Raw genomic sequence first — 18,086 nt, 5'->3', positions numbered from 1 at the left:
AAAGCACTTTACAATATGAAAAAGCTTTTCACATTTAACTAGAGAATAGGCAATTCTCTAGTTATTGGCTGGTTGAGGCTTGCTATATTTTGAAGTGTAATTGATAAACCATTGGTTTCCCTCTAAGAAGTTAAGCCATCAACACCTGATTGTTCCCTTTAAACTACAAGAATGGATGCAGTGTTCACTACATTAGCTCCTCCTGAACCTAAGAAATGAGGCTCTTTTGTTTATGTTTCCAATTCTACAAGGGTCAATTTAGATGAAGTTCAGTACCATGTTGCTATAACCTCTTCTAGCCTAAGGCAGAGGCTGAGTCAGGGAAACAATAGTAAAAAAAAAAAAAAAAAAAAAAAAAAAAGGGCAATTTGTTCTCACACATCTTGCTTCTCTCTCTCTTTTCTGTTAGTTTTTCTAATAGTAATATTGGGTATGACAGTACTACAGTCAACTTGTATACACTGTTGTCGCTTTATAACTCATTTAGTGTTTAAAGACTGATATGGGCAAGATGATGACACTGAATAATATGGTACCATCCAAGGTGGCTCTTTGGTTTCAGAATGATCAATTTCAGTCAGTTCTACTAGACACCTCACTTATGTAGGAGAAATATTGATGGTGTGTTCTTTTATGTTACCTGAATTCATCTTTGTTTTTTGTGTTCCTACAGATTTCCTTACAGAAGAATGGCTTTAGAAAATGCTTCCTTGGTTACTGAATTCATCTTGGTGGGGTTAACAGACCAGCCTGACCTTCAAATACCCATGTTCCTCCTCTTTCTTGTGATGTACATGATAACAACCTTGGGAAATTTGGCTTTGATCATGCTAATTGTGTTGAATTCTCACCTTCACACCCCCATGTACTTTTTCCTATTTAATTTGTCCTGCATTGACCTTTGCTATTGTTCAGTTATAACACCCAAAATGCTAATGAATTTCACACTAAAGAAGAATGTTATTTCTTATGAGGGATGTATGACCCAATTCTATTTCTTTTGTTTTTTTGTCATTTCTGAGTGTTATGTATTGACAGCAATGGCCTATGATCGCTACGTGGCCATTTGTAATCCACTCTTATATAACATTGCTATGTCTCCAAAGGTATGTTCCTATCTAATGCTTGGTTCATATTTGATGGGGTTTTCTGGTGCCATGATCCACACTGGTTGTGTCCTGAGACTGACCTTCTGTGATGGAAACACCATCAACCACTACTTCTGTGACCTCCTCCCTTTACTGCAGCTCTCCTGCACCAGCACTTACATCAATGAGATAGAGTTGTTCATTGTAGCAGGAAAAGACATCATTGTGCCCACAGTCATCATCTTTACCTCTTATGGCTTCATCCTTTCCAACATTCTCAAAATAAATTCTACTGAAGGCAGGTCCAAAGCCTTCAGCACTTGTAGCTCCCACATAATTGCTGTTTCTCTGTTCTTTGGATCATGTGCATTTATGTACTTAAAACCCTCCTCAGCTGGGTCTATGGATCAGGGAAAAATATCTTCTGTCTTTTATAACATTGTAGTCCCCATGATGAACCCATTAATCTACAGCCTTAGGAACAAGGATGTTAAAATTGCTATGAAAAAGACTCTAACCAAAAGAAAGTTTTAGTCAGAACTTGATATCTTTTTGCCATAGGAATACCACCAAGAGTTAGTGTGTATTGGTCAATTTATTTTCCTACATTCCTCATTGTATTGTTTTGTTTTTTCCTACCATGGAGAGGAGAATTTGTAAATTGTTTTATTTTCCGTAGGTTTTCTTTGTTCTCCACCATTGGGAAACTATTTTCCTTCAGCATTTTAGCAATTTGAGAATAGCAGTAAGTAAATAACTTTTCCCCGTTCATTGCTACATTCTTAAAAGCACTGATGGTTCTAACAAGCCCTAAAGGAGATTACATAAGTAACAAATGCCTGCATATATCATCTAGCAGTGCAGTTCTTATTTGTCTTTTTTTTTAGTTGTGAGTCAAATAGTCTGTCTCTGCTCCTGTTTTCCTTTCTTAGATGACCACATGTCATTTTGATACGACAGTCCTTCATGATCACATTCTTTCACCATTGGCTATTAAATATAACCCACATCACAGCTATGATACAATGCACTTAAATTTCTTTTTTGACAGTAATTATGCATTTGTTTTATAAAGACAAAAAAAATGTTTAGCTGTTTTTCTTTTAGTTGTTTTAGTTTTGTGTGTGTGTGTGTGTGTGTGTGTGTGTGTGTGTGTGTGAGTGTGTGTGTGTGTGTGTCTGTGTGTGTGTGTGTTGTGTGTGTGTCTGTGTGTGTTCAAATGAGACTATTAATGACCTGGAAAGAACCCTTGAAATGACTCAGTCACTAAAGTGGAAGGTATTACCGTTTTCTTAAAAAAAAAAAAAAAGGACATTTTAAACATAAAACTTCAAATTACTTCCAGTCACAAAAAGCCAAGATGGGAGGTCGATAGAACCTTCACAGTGAATTTTAAGGTACTAACAATTTCCTTCCTTTTTGCTCTTCTAAATATCTCTAATATTCAGAATTCAAAATCCATGTTCTCCATACACTAGAAGTATGCTGCAAATGTCCTGTTGCTCAGTCATTTTAAACTGAAGATGAGGTTGGAAAGGGAGTGCCATTGGCAGGGGGCTTGTACGCCTGAGAACCTGACTGAACCCCCTCCCCTGAGAAAAGCTAAGTGTGATGGAAGACATTTCTAATGCCAGGACTGGATGGTTAGAGATGGGCAGATCCTTAAGCTCACTAGAGTTCAACATCAGGTTTACGTCCTTTGGCACCATTTAGCTTGCTGTTGCAGATACTATATCTCTTTGACCAGGAACTCAATGATTAGACTAAAGGCGCACACGCACACACTTGTACACACATGCAAATAACAAAAAAGATATACAAATAAATTAATAAGCTTTAAATATGATGTCATGAATCAATTTTGAATAGACAACAAAAGCTCTGACAATACCTTTTTGAGATATTCCTGAGGATTGGGTTTTGGGTGCTGTTATATGATAACGGCTTTTAAAAGTTTTAATTTTCAAGTATTCCTTGATGGTAAAAGCAAATAACACTGGCTTCACTGTGTTTAAGTCTCTCCCTTCAAAGATGTTTCCAAATGTAATCGCCAATGTAAAGTACTATGTGAGTGCCTTTAAGAGAAGGTCAGTTCAGGGCAGCTGTTGTCCTGATGACACTGGCGGGCTCGTGCAGAACTGGATTCATTTGCATGGACATGGAATCCTTACAAAAGACTACTTTTATCCCTCTACTGCTCATTCTCCTCCTTGTGTCGTGACTCTTGCTCTCAGCCCCTATGTCTTCTTCTGACATAAGATGCTGCTTCAGGAAGGCCCAGACCACGTTCAGACAACTCGACTGTGGACTGTGTGACACTGAGAACTGTGAGCTGCTGCCTTCTTGATTATTTCATCTATGGAATGCTGATGGAGCAACAGAAAGTCCAGAAATTCTATGTTTTTAAAACATTTTCAATGCTGTATTTTGTAGTGCTGTGGGATGGTCTGTATGTCAAATGTGTTGCTCTGATTGGTCAATAAATAAAACACTGATTGGCCAGTGGCCAGGCAGGAAGTATAGGCAGGACTAACAGAGAGGAGAACTGAGAGAACAGGAAAGTGGAGAGAGACACTATCAGCCACTGCGATGACAAGCAGCATGTGAAGATGCCGGTAAGCCATGAGCCATGTGGCAAGGTATAGATTTATAGAAATGGATTAATTTAAGATGTAAGAACTAGATAGCTAGAAGCCTGAGCCATTAGGCCAAACAGTTTAAATAATATAAGCATCTGTATGTTTATTTTATAAGTGGGCTGTTGGACTGCTGGGGCTTGGTGGGACCCGGAGAGAAAACTCCAGCTACAAATAGCACCCAATGTGTTGGCAAGACTTTCCACCTAAAATCTGAGTAAAGAGATTCTAAAACAGAGAAAAAAACAGTTCCTAGTTGTCTCTTTCAAGTTAGCGGCATCCTGCGTGTTTGAGCTACTATCTACTATGGCGAGTTCCTGGTGTGCATGCTGCTTTGATAGAAGCATAGACCCACTATTTCTGAAAGCTGATGGCTCCCAGAGCTGGCAGAAAATGTACCACTGCCATCTTGGGAAGCTGAAGTGGGCAGAGCCAGCAGTCATAGCGAAGTTTCAGTCTTAGAATGCTGCAGTTTAAAGCAATAGGCTCGAGGTAATATAAAAAAATAAGCCACGGAAAGATGGCTACCACACAGAGAATTTGGATTATGTTCTCTTTGATATTTGTAACTGAAGAAAAACATTTGATTGTAAAAGCTGTTGAGTTATGCCAAAATATATATTTTAAAAGTACGTTGACTTCAAAATTTGGATGTAAGAATAAGTTGCTTTGGAAAGGAGACTCTGCTTTTGTTTCCACAGAAAGCCAGAGGCTATGGATTTTTTCTTGATTAAGATACATCAGGTTTGACCAGCCAAGACCACCTGAAAGGTCTCCGATGACACCAAGTCCCAGATGATCCAACATCCAGAACCATTTCAAGGCAACTGGTTCAGATGATACACCCTCATGGACTACTCCATAATCCTAAAATTTTCTTCGTGTCCCCATAAGATACAGAGCCCCACTCCAGCAGGAAGTATTAACAGAAGCTATGCCCAAATTCCAAAATATAACAAGCTGGCTTTGAGATGTGTAAAAGTTAAAACTTTCCTTTAAAAAAAAAAAAGAAAGAAAAGGGGAAGTGCTGTGGGCTGGTCTGTATGTCAAAAGTGTTGCTCTGATTGGTCAATAAATAAAACACTGATTGGCCAGTGGCCAGGCAGGAAATATAGGTGGGACTAACAGAGAGGAGAACTGAGAGAACAGGAAAGTGGAGAGAGACACTGCCAGTTGCCGCCATGACAAGCAGCATGTGAAGATTCTGGTAACCCATGAGCCACGTGGCAAGCTATAGATTTATAGAAATGGATGAATTTAAGATGTAAGAACTAGTTATCTAGAAGCCTGAGCCATTAGGCCAAACAGTTTAAATAATATAAGCATCTCTGTGTTTATTTTATAAGTGGGCTGTTGGACTGCTGGGGCTTGGTGGGACCCGGAGAGAAAACTCCAGCTGCACTGCAGGTCTTTGAAGTGTTTGAAGATTATCAATCTAATTGAAATATAGCTATGTATACTTAGAAAACTTAACATGACTATAAGTTTGATTATCATAGATGACTTATTATTAATCTGTATTTCTCAACAATACATTACAATTTTAAATGAGCTGCTAAAACAAAATATTTTAAACAAGAGTAGAAATATACATACAGTATAACAAAATTAACTTTAAATTTGTATCAATAAACTAAAATCTATACCAATGTAAAACATTTATATTATATTTTTATATCACATCCCCCTTTCTTCATTTAGAAAGAGATTGACTATGACCAATAACAATTTGTAACCAATAACCAAAACAAAATCAAACATCCATAATCTATTTTTGGGGAATGTGGGTAGAGTTTTCTAGGCTACTTCCTGCTGATAGAGGGCACTGGTAATCTTATGGGGACATTAAGAAAATTTTAGGATTATGGTCAAGTCCTGACTGTAGTAGTTTGTGAGGTTGTATTCTCTGAGCCATTTGCCTTGAAGCTGATTTTGGATGTAGGATGATTTGGGCCATGGTGTCATTGAAGACCTTTCAGGGGTTCTTGGCTGGTCAAACCATATTAGCTTGAAAACAATCCACAGGTTCTCATCTTCTGTGGAAACAAAAGCAGAACCACTTTTCCAAAGCAACATATCTTTAGATATAGATTTGGAATTCAAGATTATATATATAATTTTTTTATATTTTTTAAAAAATTAAATATATTTCTCAATTGGACTGTTGGTCGTTTTGATGTCTAATTTCTTGAGTTCCTTATAAATTCTGGATATCAGTCCTCTGTCACATGTGGGGTTGGTGAAGATCTTTTCCCATTCTGTAGGCTGTCGCTTTGCCTTGTTGACCGTATCCTTGCCTTGTTGACCGTATCCTTTGCTCTACAAAAGCTTCTCAGTTTCAAGAGGTCCCATTGATTGATTGTTGGTCTCAGTGTCTACGCTACTGGTGTTATATTTAGGAAGTGATCTCCTATGCCAATGCGTTCAAGACTATTTCCTACTTTCTCTTCTAGCGGGTTCAGAGTAGCTGGATTTATGTTGAGGTCTTTGATCTACTTGGACTTAAGTTTTGTGCATGGTGACAGATATGGATCTATTTGCAGCCTTCTACACTTTGATATCCAGTTATGCCAGCACCATTTGTTGAAGATGCTTTCTTTTTTCCATTGTATACTTTTGGCTTCTTTGTCAAAAATTATATGTCCATAGGTGTGTGAGTTAATGTCAGGGTCTTCAATTCGATTCCTTTGGTCCACATGTCGGTTTTTATGCCAATACCAAGCTGTTTTTATTACTGTAGCTCTATAGTAGAGCTTTAAGTCAGGGATTGTGATGCCTCCAGAAGTTTTTTTTTTTTTTTTTTTTTTTTTTTTTTTTTGGTTTTTCGAGACAGGGTTTCTCTGTGTAGCTTTGCGCCTTTCCTGGAGCTCACTTGGTAGCCCAGGCTGGCCTCGAACTCATAGAGATCTGCCTGCCTCTGCCTCCCGAGTGCTGGGATTAAAGGCGTGCGCCACCACCGCCCGGCTCCAGAAGTTGTTTTATTGTACAGGTTTCTTTTAGCTATCCTGGGTTTTTTGTTTTTCCATATGAAGTTGAGTATTATTCTTTCCAGGTCTGTGAAGAATTGTGTTGGTATTTTGATGGGGATTGCATTGAATCTGTAAATTGCTTTTGGTAAGATTGCCATTTTTACTATGTTAACCCTGCCTATCCATGAGCATGGGAGATCTTTCCATTTTCTGATATCTTCTTCAATTTCTTTTTTCAGAGACTTAAAGTTCTTGTCATATAGGTCCTTCACTTGCTTGGTTAGTGTTACCCCAAGGTATTTTATGTCATTTTTGGCTATTGTAAAAGGTGCTGTATCTCTAATTGCCTTCTCAGCTTCTTTGTCCATTGTATATAGGAGGGCTACTGATTTTTTTGAGTTGATCTTGTATCCTGCTATGTTGCTGAAGGTGTTTATGAGCTTTATCAATTCCTAGGTGGAATCTTTGTGGTCACTCAAGTATACTATCATGTCATCTGCAAATAGGGAAAGCATGACTTCTTCCTTTCCAATTTGAATCCCCTTAATCTCCTTATGTTGTCTTATTGCTCTGGCTAGAACTTCAAGTACTATATTGAATAAGTATGGCGAGAGTGGACAGCCTTGTCTCATTCCTGATTTTAGTGGAATTGCTTTGAGTTTCTCTCCATTTAATTTGATGTTGGCTGTTGACTTGCTGTAAATTGCCTTTATTATGTTTAGGTATGTTCCCTGTATTCCTGATCGCTCCAAGACTTTTATCATGAAGGGGTGTTGGATTTTGTCAAATGCCTTTTCTGCATCTAGTGAGATGATGATGTGGGTTTTTTTTCTTTGAGTTTGTTTATATGGTGTATTACGTTGATGGACTTTCGTATGTTGAACCACTCTTGCATCACTGGGATGAAGCCTACTTGATCATGGTGGATAATTGTTCTGATGTGTTCTTGGAGTCTGTTTGCCAGTATTTTATTGAGTATTTTTGCATCAATGTTCATGAGGGAGATCGGTCTGTAGCCTCATAGAAGGAGTTTGGTAATGTTCCTTCTGTTTCTACTATGTGGAACAATTTAGAGAGTATTGGTATTAACTCTTCTTTGAAGATCTGGTAGAATTCTGCGCTGAAACCATCTGGTCCTGGGCTTTTTTTGGTTGGGAGACCTTTAATGACTGTTTCTATTTCCAATTAAGAAATGGGCTTTAGAATTAAACAGAGAATTCTCAACAGAGGAAACTCAAATGGCTGAAAGACATTTAAGGAATTGCTCAACATCCCTAATCATCAGGGAAATGCAAATCAAAACATATGAGATACCACCTTATACCTGTCAGAGTGGCTAAGATCAAAAACACTGAAGACACTTTATGCTGGAGAGGATGTGGAACTAGGGGAACTCTCCTCCACTGCTGGTGGGAATGCAAGCTTGTACAACCACTTTGGAAATCAATATGGCACTTTCTTAGAAAATTGGGAATCAATCTCCCCCAAGATCCAGCTATACAACTCCTGGGCATATACCCAAGAAATGCTCAATCATACCACAACAGCACTTGCTCAGCTATGTTCATATCAGCATTGTTTGTAATAGCCAAAACCTGGAAACAACCTAGATGCCCTTCAACTGAAGAATGGATAAATAAATTGTGGCACATATACACAATGGAATACTACTCAGCAGATAAAAACAATGATTTCATGAGGTTTGCAGGCAAATGGATGGATCTAGAAAAAATCATCCTGAGTGAGGTAACCCAGACTCAGAAAGACAAATATGGTATGTACTCACTCATAGGAAGATGCTAGATGTGGAACAAGGATGACTGGACTGCTACTCACATCACCAGTGAGGCTACCTGGAAAACGGGACCCCCAAAAAAGACACGAAGAAATGGACGAGATCTACATGAAGAGCCTGGTCATGAGTGGGAACAATGAAGGGCGATGGTCGAGGGAAAGAGAGTGGGAGATCCCAGCTGGATCAAGAAAAGAGAGGGAGAACAAGGAATAGGAGGCCATGGTAAATGAAGACCACCTGACAAGGTGAGAATGGGAGGAAGCAGAGAGCTAGGGAGGCCCACGGAGATCCACAAAGATACCCCCTCAAAAGACTGCTGGCAATGGTCGCGAGATGGCAGGAACTGACCTACTCTGGTGATGGGATGGCCAGACACCCTGATAGTTGTGCCATAAACCCCATCCAAGGACTGAGGAATCTGAATGCAGACATCCACGGCTGGGCCCCTGGTGGAGCACTGGGAGTCTAATTAGTGAGAAAGAAGAGGGTTCATATGAGCAAGAATTGTTGAAGCCAAGGTTGGATAAAGCACCGGGACAAATAACCAAATGAATGGAAGCACAGGATCTATGAACCAAAGGCTGAGGGGCCCCCAACTGGATCAGCCCCCTGAATTCGTGAGACAGTCATTTGGCTTTATCTGTTTGGGAGGCAGCTGTGCATTGGTGCCGGGTCCTGGGTTTGTTGCATGAGTTGGCTGTTTGAATCCTGGGACTTATGCAGGGACACTTGGCTAGGTCTGGGAGGGGGGGAATGGACCTGCCTGGACTGAGTCTACCAGGTCGACCCAGGTCCTCGGGAGAGAACTTGATCTGAAGGATGTGGGAATGGGGGGTGGGCTGGGGGAGGGGGGCGAGAGGGGGAGAACAGGGGAATCTGTGGCTATTATGTTGAACTGAATTGTGTTGTAAAATAAAAAAAAGATATTGAACAGAATTATATAAAACTAAAAAAAATTGTTTTGATGTGTTTTTGCATAATGTCTGAAAGTAAGAAAATAAGGCAGATGTAGCCAGGGGCAAAGACAGAATTATTAAGTGACATAATTGTCTGTTATCAGTAGAGAAATCCCTTGTATACCTTAATGGAGTGTAAGAAATGATTTATTTCTTATTAAAGTATATTATAGACATAAAAAATTAAATATATATATATATATATATATATATATATATATATATCAGCAGCTTTTACAATCAAATGTCTCTCTGCAGTTAAAAATCCCAAAGACAATATAATTCAGACTCTCTGTGTAATATCCAACTTTACATGGCTTATTTTTTATATTACCCTTACTGACTCTTTAAAGACTTTATTTTTTAAAACTCTTTTTTATATAGTTGTCTACATTTATTTTTTCTCTTTTTCAAGCCTACATGCATGTTTACATACATTGTAAACCATTTAAAGTCATATTCCACTGGATCTTTCTTATTGTGAATGTATTGTTTTAAATGCAGTTGCTAGTACTGAAGCAGCAGCCTTGGCTGCTGACCCTACCCATCTCAGCTTTTTAACATGGTAGAGATAACTCAGCATTAGCTCTGTGAGCCATGCTGTCTGCTCACTCTGGGAGGCAGTGGGTCTATGCTTCCATCTAGCAGTGTGTAGCCCAGAAGCTTCTTCTTCTTCTTTTTTTTTTTTTTTACTTTTTTTTCAGTAGTAGTAAAAGCTATATCTACCTTGCACCATGTTGCATGGCTTGCAGAAACCTCTGTGTAACTCAGCAATAACTGCCATGCTATAGCTCTATCCTGCATTCCGTGAACCTGCCACATCCAGGGGACACATAATTGTACCTAGGCTCACCATGAGCGACATGAACTAAGAAGTTGCTCTTAGCTACATTTATAATCTCTTCTTAAGCTCTCTCAGTTTTTAGGTGGACACTCTTGCCCCATGTTGGATGCTATCTATAGCTGTAAGTTTTCCTGTGTCCCACCCAGTCTGCATCCACTCACACCAAGTAAACACACAGAGGCTTGTATTAATCAAAACTGATCAGCCATTACCTCAGGCTTACAACTGACTAGCTCTTACACTTAAATTCAGCCCATTTCTGTTAATCTATATTTTGCCACGTATTCCATGGCTTTACCTGTGTGCCATTGCATTTTGCTCCCTCAATGGCAGACTGGCATCTTCTGAATCAGTGTTCTTCTTCCCACAGTTTTCCTCATCCTCTTACCCCACCTATACTTCCTGCTTGGCTACTGATTTTATTAAATCAGTTTATAAGAGCAATATCCCACAGCACTATCTTTTTAGGTTTTTCATTGGATATTTAGAGTCTTTCATGTTTCAATACTACTTTTAGGAATTTTCTATTTCTGTGAAAATATTATTGAGATTTTATAATACTTATAATGAATCTGCATATCTTTATTGGTAATATAGCCATTTGGATGATATTAATTCTTCTAATCCATGAGCATTAGTCTTCCCATCCTCTAGTATTTTATCAATAAATTTAAAGTCCCAATTATAGGGTCCTCATGTCCACACTTAAGTTTATTTCTAGGCAATTCTGAAGTTGATATGAATGGGGAATGTAGAGTCCTCTGTTCTTCACTTGGGTTTATTTTTAGGCATTTCTGAAGTTGATATGAATGGCAAATTTTTCTAATTTCTGTATTGTTAATTAAGTTTCTTATTTGTATATAGAAAAGAATATTACTTTGGGATAAGTTTTTATGCAGTTACTTCCTTGAAAGGAGTTATCAGTTCTACAAGTTTTACAGAGATGTTTGTAAGTTCTTTTATATAGGATGGCATGATCTGAGATAATTTGATTTTTTAGAATAAAGATTTAAACATTATTTATATATGTGTATTTGTATATGGTTGTGCACCTCAACTGAGGAGAGAAAACCCCTGAAACTGGAGTTTAAAATAGCTGTGTTTTTTTTTTTAAAAAAAGTATTTATCTTTGACTCATGATTACTATGAGGCTTAAAGAAAATATTTTACAGAAATCTATTTCACCAGAAGAATTTATCATGACTTAAACTTTCAATGCCAATTAAAATTACATGGGCATTGCATGTGTGTATGTATAGTGTAGGTGCATGTGATTGCACATGTACACATGTACATTTGTATGTGGAAGCTTGCATTAATGTCTGGTATCTTCATTGCTGTGATCTTACTTTGCTTTTTTTATTGAGTCAAGGTTGTTCAACTGAACTCAGAGCTCATTGGTTGGCTCATCTATCTAGGATCTTGCTCTGAGGATAGCCTGTTTCTGAAACCAGTCTCATTTGACAGACTTTTCATGATCTTTATTCAGTTAAAATCTGCAAAAGCCACACTTGACCACAAAGTAGATGCCATCAAAATGGTATAGTAACTTTTTCTGTAAATTCCAAAAGTAAGAAAAGTCTATAATATACTTGTTTCTCAAAGCAGATACCTTAGTCACATCTTTCATACAATGGCTTCTTGTTAAAGCAGGCTTTCATATTGAGAAAGGCAGAGTACTTCTTCTCAAGTAGTAGCTTGAAATACAGCTCCCAAATCAGTTAAGTTCAGTCAGCATTTTTATTTTGCATGTTTCCCTGTCCATTTTCCCTAGTGACACCAACCACATTTTCCCTTTTTAATAACCCTCCCCTCCACCTCACTGCCAGGAAAACTTGGGGTCAGTGATAATGTACTCTTTCACACCCTCTGTTCTAATGACCAGAATCAAAGGCTTTCTAAGTCTCTGGTTATTTTTTAAAATTAATTTATTTATTTTACTTCCCAAACACTGTCTCCCCTCTCTTCTCTCCTTCCACCCTCTCCACCATCTCCCCTCCATCCTTCTTCTGTGTTCAGTCAGAAAGGGACAGTACTCCTGTGGGCATCAGCAAAATTTGACCTTTCAAGCTGTCATAAGTCCAAGCACCTCCCCTTCTATTCAGGCTTGCAAGGCAATCCAGCATGAGAAATAGGTTCTCAAGAACCACCAAGAAGACCCGGGACAGCCATGCTTCCATTGCCAGGAGTCACACAAATAGAGCAAGCTACACAACTGTCATATATATGCAAAAGCTCAGTGCCATGCAGGCTCCCTGGTTGTTGGTTCAGACTCTGAATTCCCATGAATCAGGCTAGACTAGCCATTTCTTACAAAACAGAGGCTTTGGCTAACTGCTACACCAAGTCTCTGGTTTTTCAAAACTTCAAACCTAAGTTTCTAAGACTCTGTTTTTTTGTTTTTTTTTTTTTTTTTTTTTTTTAAAAAAAAAAAAAAAAAAAAAAAAAAAAAAACACTTAGATACCTGCCTCACTAGGAAGCCATAATTCCAGGATGCTTAGGCTAAAAAGGGTTGTGTGATTCTAATCTGCTATCTGGTTTCTCTTAATCTTTTGGATTGTTGTGTTATTTTATTTGTTTGTTTCAATTTGTCTGTCAAACTCATTTTGTTCATGATACTTTCCAAATTTCATTTACATTTTGAACATAAATTCTTATAGTTCATTGGCCTTCATGAACAGGATTTATGTCGTCTGTTATTGTAGATATGTCAATGGCTTTGAGCTTGGCCCTATATAAAATGTTATTTTTTTTAAAAAAATTGAATGTTATATGTATGTTCTACTTTAGAAAAAGATGATTTACCTTATTAAAGTCACCTTGATTTTGCATAGGGACTACATCAGCACCTGTGAGTTTCAAATAGGTGGCCATCCTTTTTTTATTGTCAGTGATGGATAAATACACAGAGTCTTGTGTATGCTAGCCAAGACCTGTACCATTGACCTGTACTTTTAGGCTCCACAAATAAATTTTTTTAGAATTTACTTAAAATTATTATTCTCTAAAAGAAATTTTAAAATAATAAAACACTTATCATTGTCCACAAAGCTTTATGTCTTATTTTTATAAAAACAAGGGCAAGTTGCAATTCTTAATTTAATTTAAACTCTTGGTTCAATTCCTGTTTTTGAATAGACACTATGTTTAATAAGTTTGACTCAGTATATTATACAATTGAGAAGACATGGAAGACCATAAACTGTTCTACTAGTACTGATATTTGACCACACTTGCTTTGGGAACAAAAATAAATAAATGAATAAATAAAGCAAAGTAGGAATGGAGAGTGACAGAATGAAACTGGACAATGTATTTGACAACTCACAGGTGCTAAAATGTGCATAACATATTCATTCCCTAATAACTAATCCCAGTTCGGTAAGTAGCTGTAGTCTAAGCTCCTTAAAATAAACCCTCCTATGACTAATAATCTCTGGGAAATGAATAAGCTAACTTTTGCTTTGAGATGAAAAATACATTTGACCTAGGATATTTTATACTAATGATAAATAAATTAAAAATGACCCCTTCATAAAGCCAATAAGATTTATATTCATAGCTAACATTTCACTATGATTTATTGTAACTAGTTTTATGAATTTTTTCTATTTAATCGCCACAATGATACAGTTGAAGACATGATCTTTTTATAATTCCATTTTATGAAAATGAATCCATTAGTTAAATAGCTTGTATCAGTAACTCCCTGCATTCCATACTTATTCTAAAATGTGTTTAAATATTGTTGAACTCACCTATAAAGTACTACAATGTAAGAACAAAACTGGAAAGTAAAGCAGAAATGTCATGTATGTATTGAAATGACTTAGCTATGATGTAATATTTAAACATGATTTGGGATGTTGCTCAATAGAAGAACTCGTGCTTGGTATCAAGGACTTCCTGAAATTGATCTTGGTCACTGAAGACAAAACACAGCAACAATAAATTATTTTTGTAAAGTGATTTGCGGAACTCTTAGGATAAATAATACCTTAGATATTTTAGTGTACTCCATGGTTAAAAAATAATAAGATAATGAGGAATACTGGGAATAGAATCTGTGGAAGCCACCATTAAGGATGGAGAAACAATGAGAAAGGGAAGCTGCACAATAGATTTCCCTAAAGATATGAAGGTTACTGGGAGGTGGGTTTCAAAGTTGGCTCAAGCACAGAAGTACAGTCCCTACAGAGAAGTGCCAAGTCTCTAAGGAACAAAAGACACATCCTGGTCTAGCGTGTGAACACCATCATCTCATGTCTTTTTTATATCTGTGTCTGTGCCCTGAGAGGAGAATGAGAAAGCCTCTACCTTGTTCATAACCAAGTATTTCATGCTAGTGAAGTATGCAAAATTTCTGGTGTTTCATCTGGTGGTAAGTGTGATGAAAAGAAGATACCACTTTAAATGATTAAGGGGTATTTGATAAATTAAGACAAATTAATGGAGATTTCATGGTATAAGAAAAATAACTTTGTGTTGTGTCCTGGTAGAAACAAAGGATTGAAACCCTCATAGATTTATAGAGCCCTGTCACAACGAAAGGGCAAAGGAATGAAATAAAACCATTTCTTACATGATGAGGTAAGTTGAAATTTCTTTATGCTGGTGTTTTGGTTTTTCTTTAACATGTTTAGATACAATATCTAAAATGACAAAGATTATTAACTATTTTGACCCATTTTTTAGTTATAAAGTTCTCCAAAATGGAGTTTATTCATGTCTTTGTCCTACATAGGAATGTATACACAGGTAGTGATAATTTAATTTTTTTTGTTAGAAAATCAAAGCACACATCATTCTTAACTTCAATAATTTGTTGAAATTAGATATCCAGACTTAACTATGATTCTCATTTGAATCATTTTGTGATTTAGCCAGCAGAACTTGATTTTTAATCCTATAGCCCCGGCCATGAATCCTCTACCCTCTGTTGATGAATGAAACTGTTTTATATTTCCCACATAGGAAAGGTAATGCACTGTTTCCCTTCAGTGTCTTGGGCATTTGCCTTGTGAAGTAGCTTCACATCAAAGTGCAAGAACCTCATGAAATTTCTTTCATATTATATTATGTAATTATAAGAATAAAAAGAATTCTCGGGGGAATATTCTGGAAAGGGCAGCATGGAGTGTTAAGAAATTCAGTAGAGGAAAGGGACACAGTGTTACATTCAGTAAGTTACATATTTATTGAAGGACGTCTCTCAAATCCTTCTAGATTAATGCTTTCCCATAGCAAGCACAGGTCTAACTATCTTAAACTCTGGAAATTCTAAAGTTTATATTTGAAATGATGTAGGTGGTCCTGATGCCACCACAGTTGTATTTAGATGGGGTAAATCCAGATTGCCACAGGTTCTCCGTATATCTGCCCAGGGCTGAAACAATGACAAGATGAATATGAGCGATGAGGAACCCATACTTGTCCTGCCACCTCTTATTTGGACATCTGAGCAGTCCTGCTTTCAAATGACAGCAGTGGTCATGGCATTTTAGACTGTGGGTCATTGACTTTATTCCATTTAGCTTTATGCACGAACCTAGGAAAATATCACTCTACATGTTGATAGCAAATTTCATTAACTCAAATAGGTAGATGTAAGGCATTTCCACCAGGTACTTCACAAGTGTGATAGAAGCTGTGGCAGAATTTTTTTTGTGGTCTTATAATGCCACAATATTTTTTTGTGTGTTTACAGATTATCTTAAAGAAGAATGGGTCTGAAAAACGGTTCTTTGGTGACTGAATTCATTCTACAGGGATTGACAAATGACCCTGATCTCCAGTTACCCCTGTTCTTACTCTTTCTGCTAATATATACAACCACAGCACTTGGGAATGCAGCTTTGATAACTTTAATTGTGCTGAATTCTCACCTTCATACCCCCATGTACTTTTTCCTTTTAAACTTGTCTTTCATTGATCTCTGTTATTCCTCTGTTATTACACCCAAAATGCTGATGAACTTCTTAGTAAGGAAGAATGTTATCTCCTACGTGGGATGTATGACCCAGCTATATTTCTTCTGTTTTTTTGCTGTCAGTGAATGCTGTGTTCTGACATCAATGGCCTATGACCGTTATGTGGCTATCTGTAACCCACTCTTGTATAACACTGCAATGTCTCCCAAGATGTGTTCCTATCTTATGCTTGGTTCATACATAATGGGATTTTCTGGTGCCATGATCCACACTGGATGGATGCTTAGATTGACCTTTTGTGACAGAAACACCATCAACCACTATTTCTGTGATCTGCTTCCTTTGTTGCAGCTCTCCTGCACCAACACTTTTGCCAATGAGATAGAGATTATTATTGTAGGTGGGATAGATATCATTGTGCCCAGTGTTATTATCTTTACCTCTTATGGATTCATCCTCTCTACCATTTTTCAAATGAGATCCACTGAGGGCAGATCTAAAGCCTTTAGCACCTGCAGCTCTCACATAATTGCTGTTTCTCTGTTCTTTGGTTCAGGTGCATTTATGTATCTTCAGCCCTCCTCAGTTGGGTCTATGGATCAGGGAAAAAGATCTTCCATTTTTTATACCATATTGGTTCCTATGATGAACCCATTAATCTATAGCTTGAGGAACAAAGATGTTAAAGTTGCCCTGAGAAAAACCTTTATCAGGAGGTTGTTTTGATCAAAAATTAATATGTTCATCCCTGTGTAGCAGGAATCTTAAAAGTTCTTATTAATAAAATCAAACCTGAGGAGAGTTATTGGGGTCCATGCTGGTGGATCAGAGAGACAGAACAAGCCACAGCTATCTCACCTCGCCGGATCCTCAGCTGGTCTTGTCTCCTCAGACTGGAGGCCTCCGAGTCCTCATCCGGAATGGGTCTCAGCTGAATTACTGCTCGAAATCCTGAAGCTTAACCAGCCAAAATCTTAACCAGCCAAATGCTTAACCAGCCAAAATCTTCTAGTTTCTGGTTCTCACGCTTTATATATCTTTCTACTTTCTACCACCACTCCCTGGGATTAAAGGCTGGCTTTCTGGGATTAAAGGCATGTCACCATGCTTGGCTGTTTCCAATGTGGCCTTGAACTCACAGAGATCCAGAGGGATTTCTATCTCTGGAATGCTAGGATTAAAGGTGTGAGTGCCACCATTTTCTAGCCTTTGTATCTAGTGGCTGTCTGTTCTCTGACCCCAGATAAATTTATTAGAATACACAATATTTTGGGGGACACAATACCCCCACATCCCTGTACCTATGTTATTAAGAATTTCTTCATCATTAAACAAAACACATTTTAGTCTATTTTTAATCTGATCATTGGTAGGATATTGGAATATTTTGTTTAATATAAATTTCCTTTGATTTTTATATAATTGGCAAACTCTTCTTTCAGCATTTTAGCTAAGGTAGTAGTAAGTGATTAAATCTCTTTATCATTATGGGACGTATCTTAAAAATAACAAATGATCTGTCAGTGGTCATATGAAGTAATATTGCATTGTCCATGTATTCTGTGACAAGATGGCTATCCTTTATCTATGTAATAAAATGTGAATCAGATTGTGTTTTACCCTTTTTTGCGCATCACTGTGTCCCTTGGAAATCTCAGTGCTTCATGATCCATGTGTTTTTATTAACTGGCTATTGAATACAACATACGTTGTAGCTGTAAGTAATATGAATTTGACTTTCTTGTGTTAGGTGTGTTATATTTACTTTTTGAAGATAAAACTGAAGAATTTATGAGGAATCTAAGTATTATATACATACAGCACAGAGCTTTAGTGAGTGTACTTTCCCTCCATACTTCATAAAGCT

The 18,086-nt window shown here is 37.4% G+C and overlaps 2 protein-coding genes across 2 annotated transcripts; both read left to right on the top strand.

The window, feature by feature from the left end:
• Positions 1 to 432: 432 nt before the first annotated feature.
• LOC114688070 (olfactory receptor 145-like) lies at positions 433 to 1,622 on the top strand. The gene is made up of 2 exons (XM_028862677.1): positions 433 to 446; positions 686 to 1,622. Exons 1-2 carry the CDS (start codon positions 433 to 435, stop codon positions 1,620 to 1,622), a joined length of 951 nt encoding a protein of 316 aa, XP_028718510.1.
• A 14,381-nt stretch (positions 1,623 to 16,003) lies between these two features.
• LOC114688072 (olfactory receptor 145-like) lies at positions 16,004 to 16,945 on the top strand. Its single transcript, XM_028862679.1, has one exon. The coding sequence runs from the start codon at positions 16,013 to 16,015 to the stop codon at positions 16,943 to 16,945; it is 933 nt and encodes a 310-aa protein (XP_028718512.1). The 5' UTR covers positions 16,004 to 16,012.
• The last annotated feature ends 1,141 nt before the right edge of the window (positions 16,946 to 18,086 follow it).

Source organism: Peromyscus leucopus, chromosome 7 (genome assembly GCF_004664715.2).
Source record: "Peromyscus leucopus breed LL Stock chromosome 7, UCI_PerLeu_2.1, whole genome shotgun sequence".
NCBI lineage: Eukaryota > Metazoa > Chordata > Mammalia > Rodentia > Cricetidae > Peromyscus > Peromyscus leucopus.
This window is presented reverse-complemented; position numbering and strand designations above follow the sequence as displayed.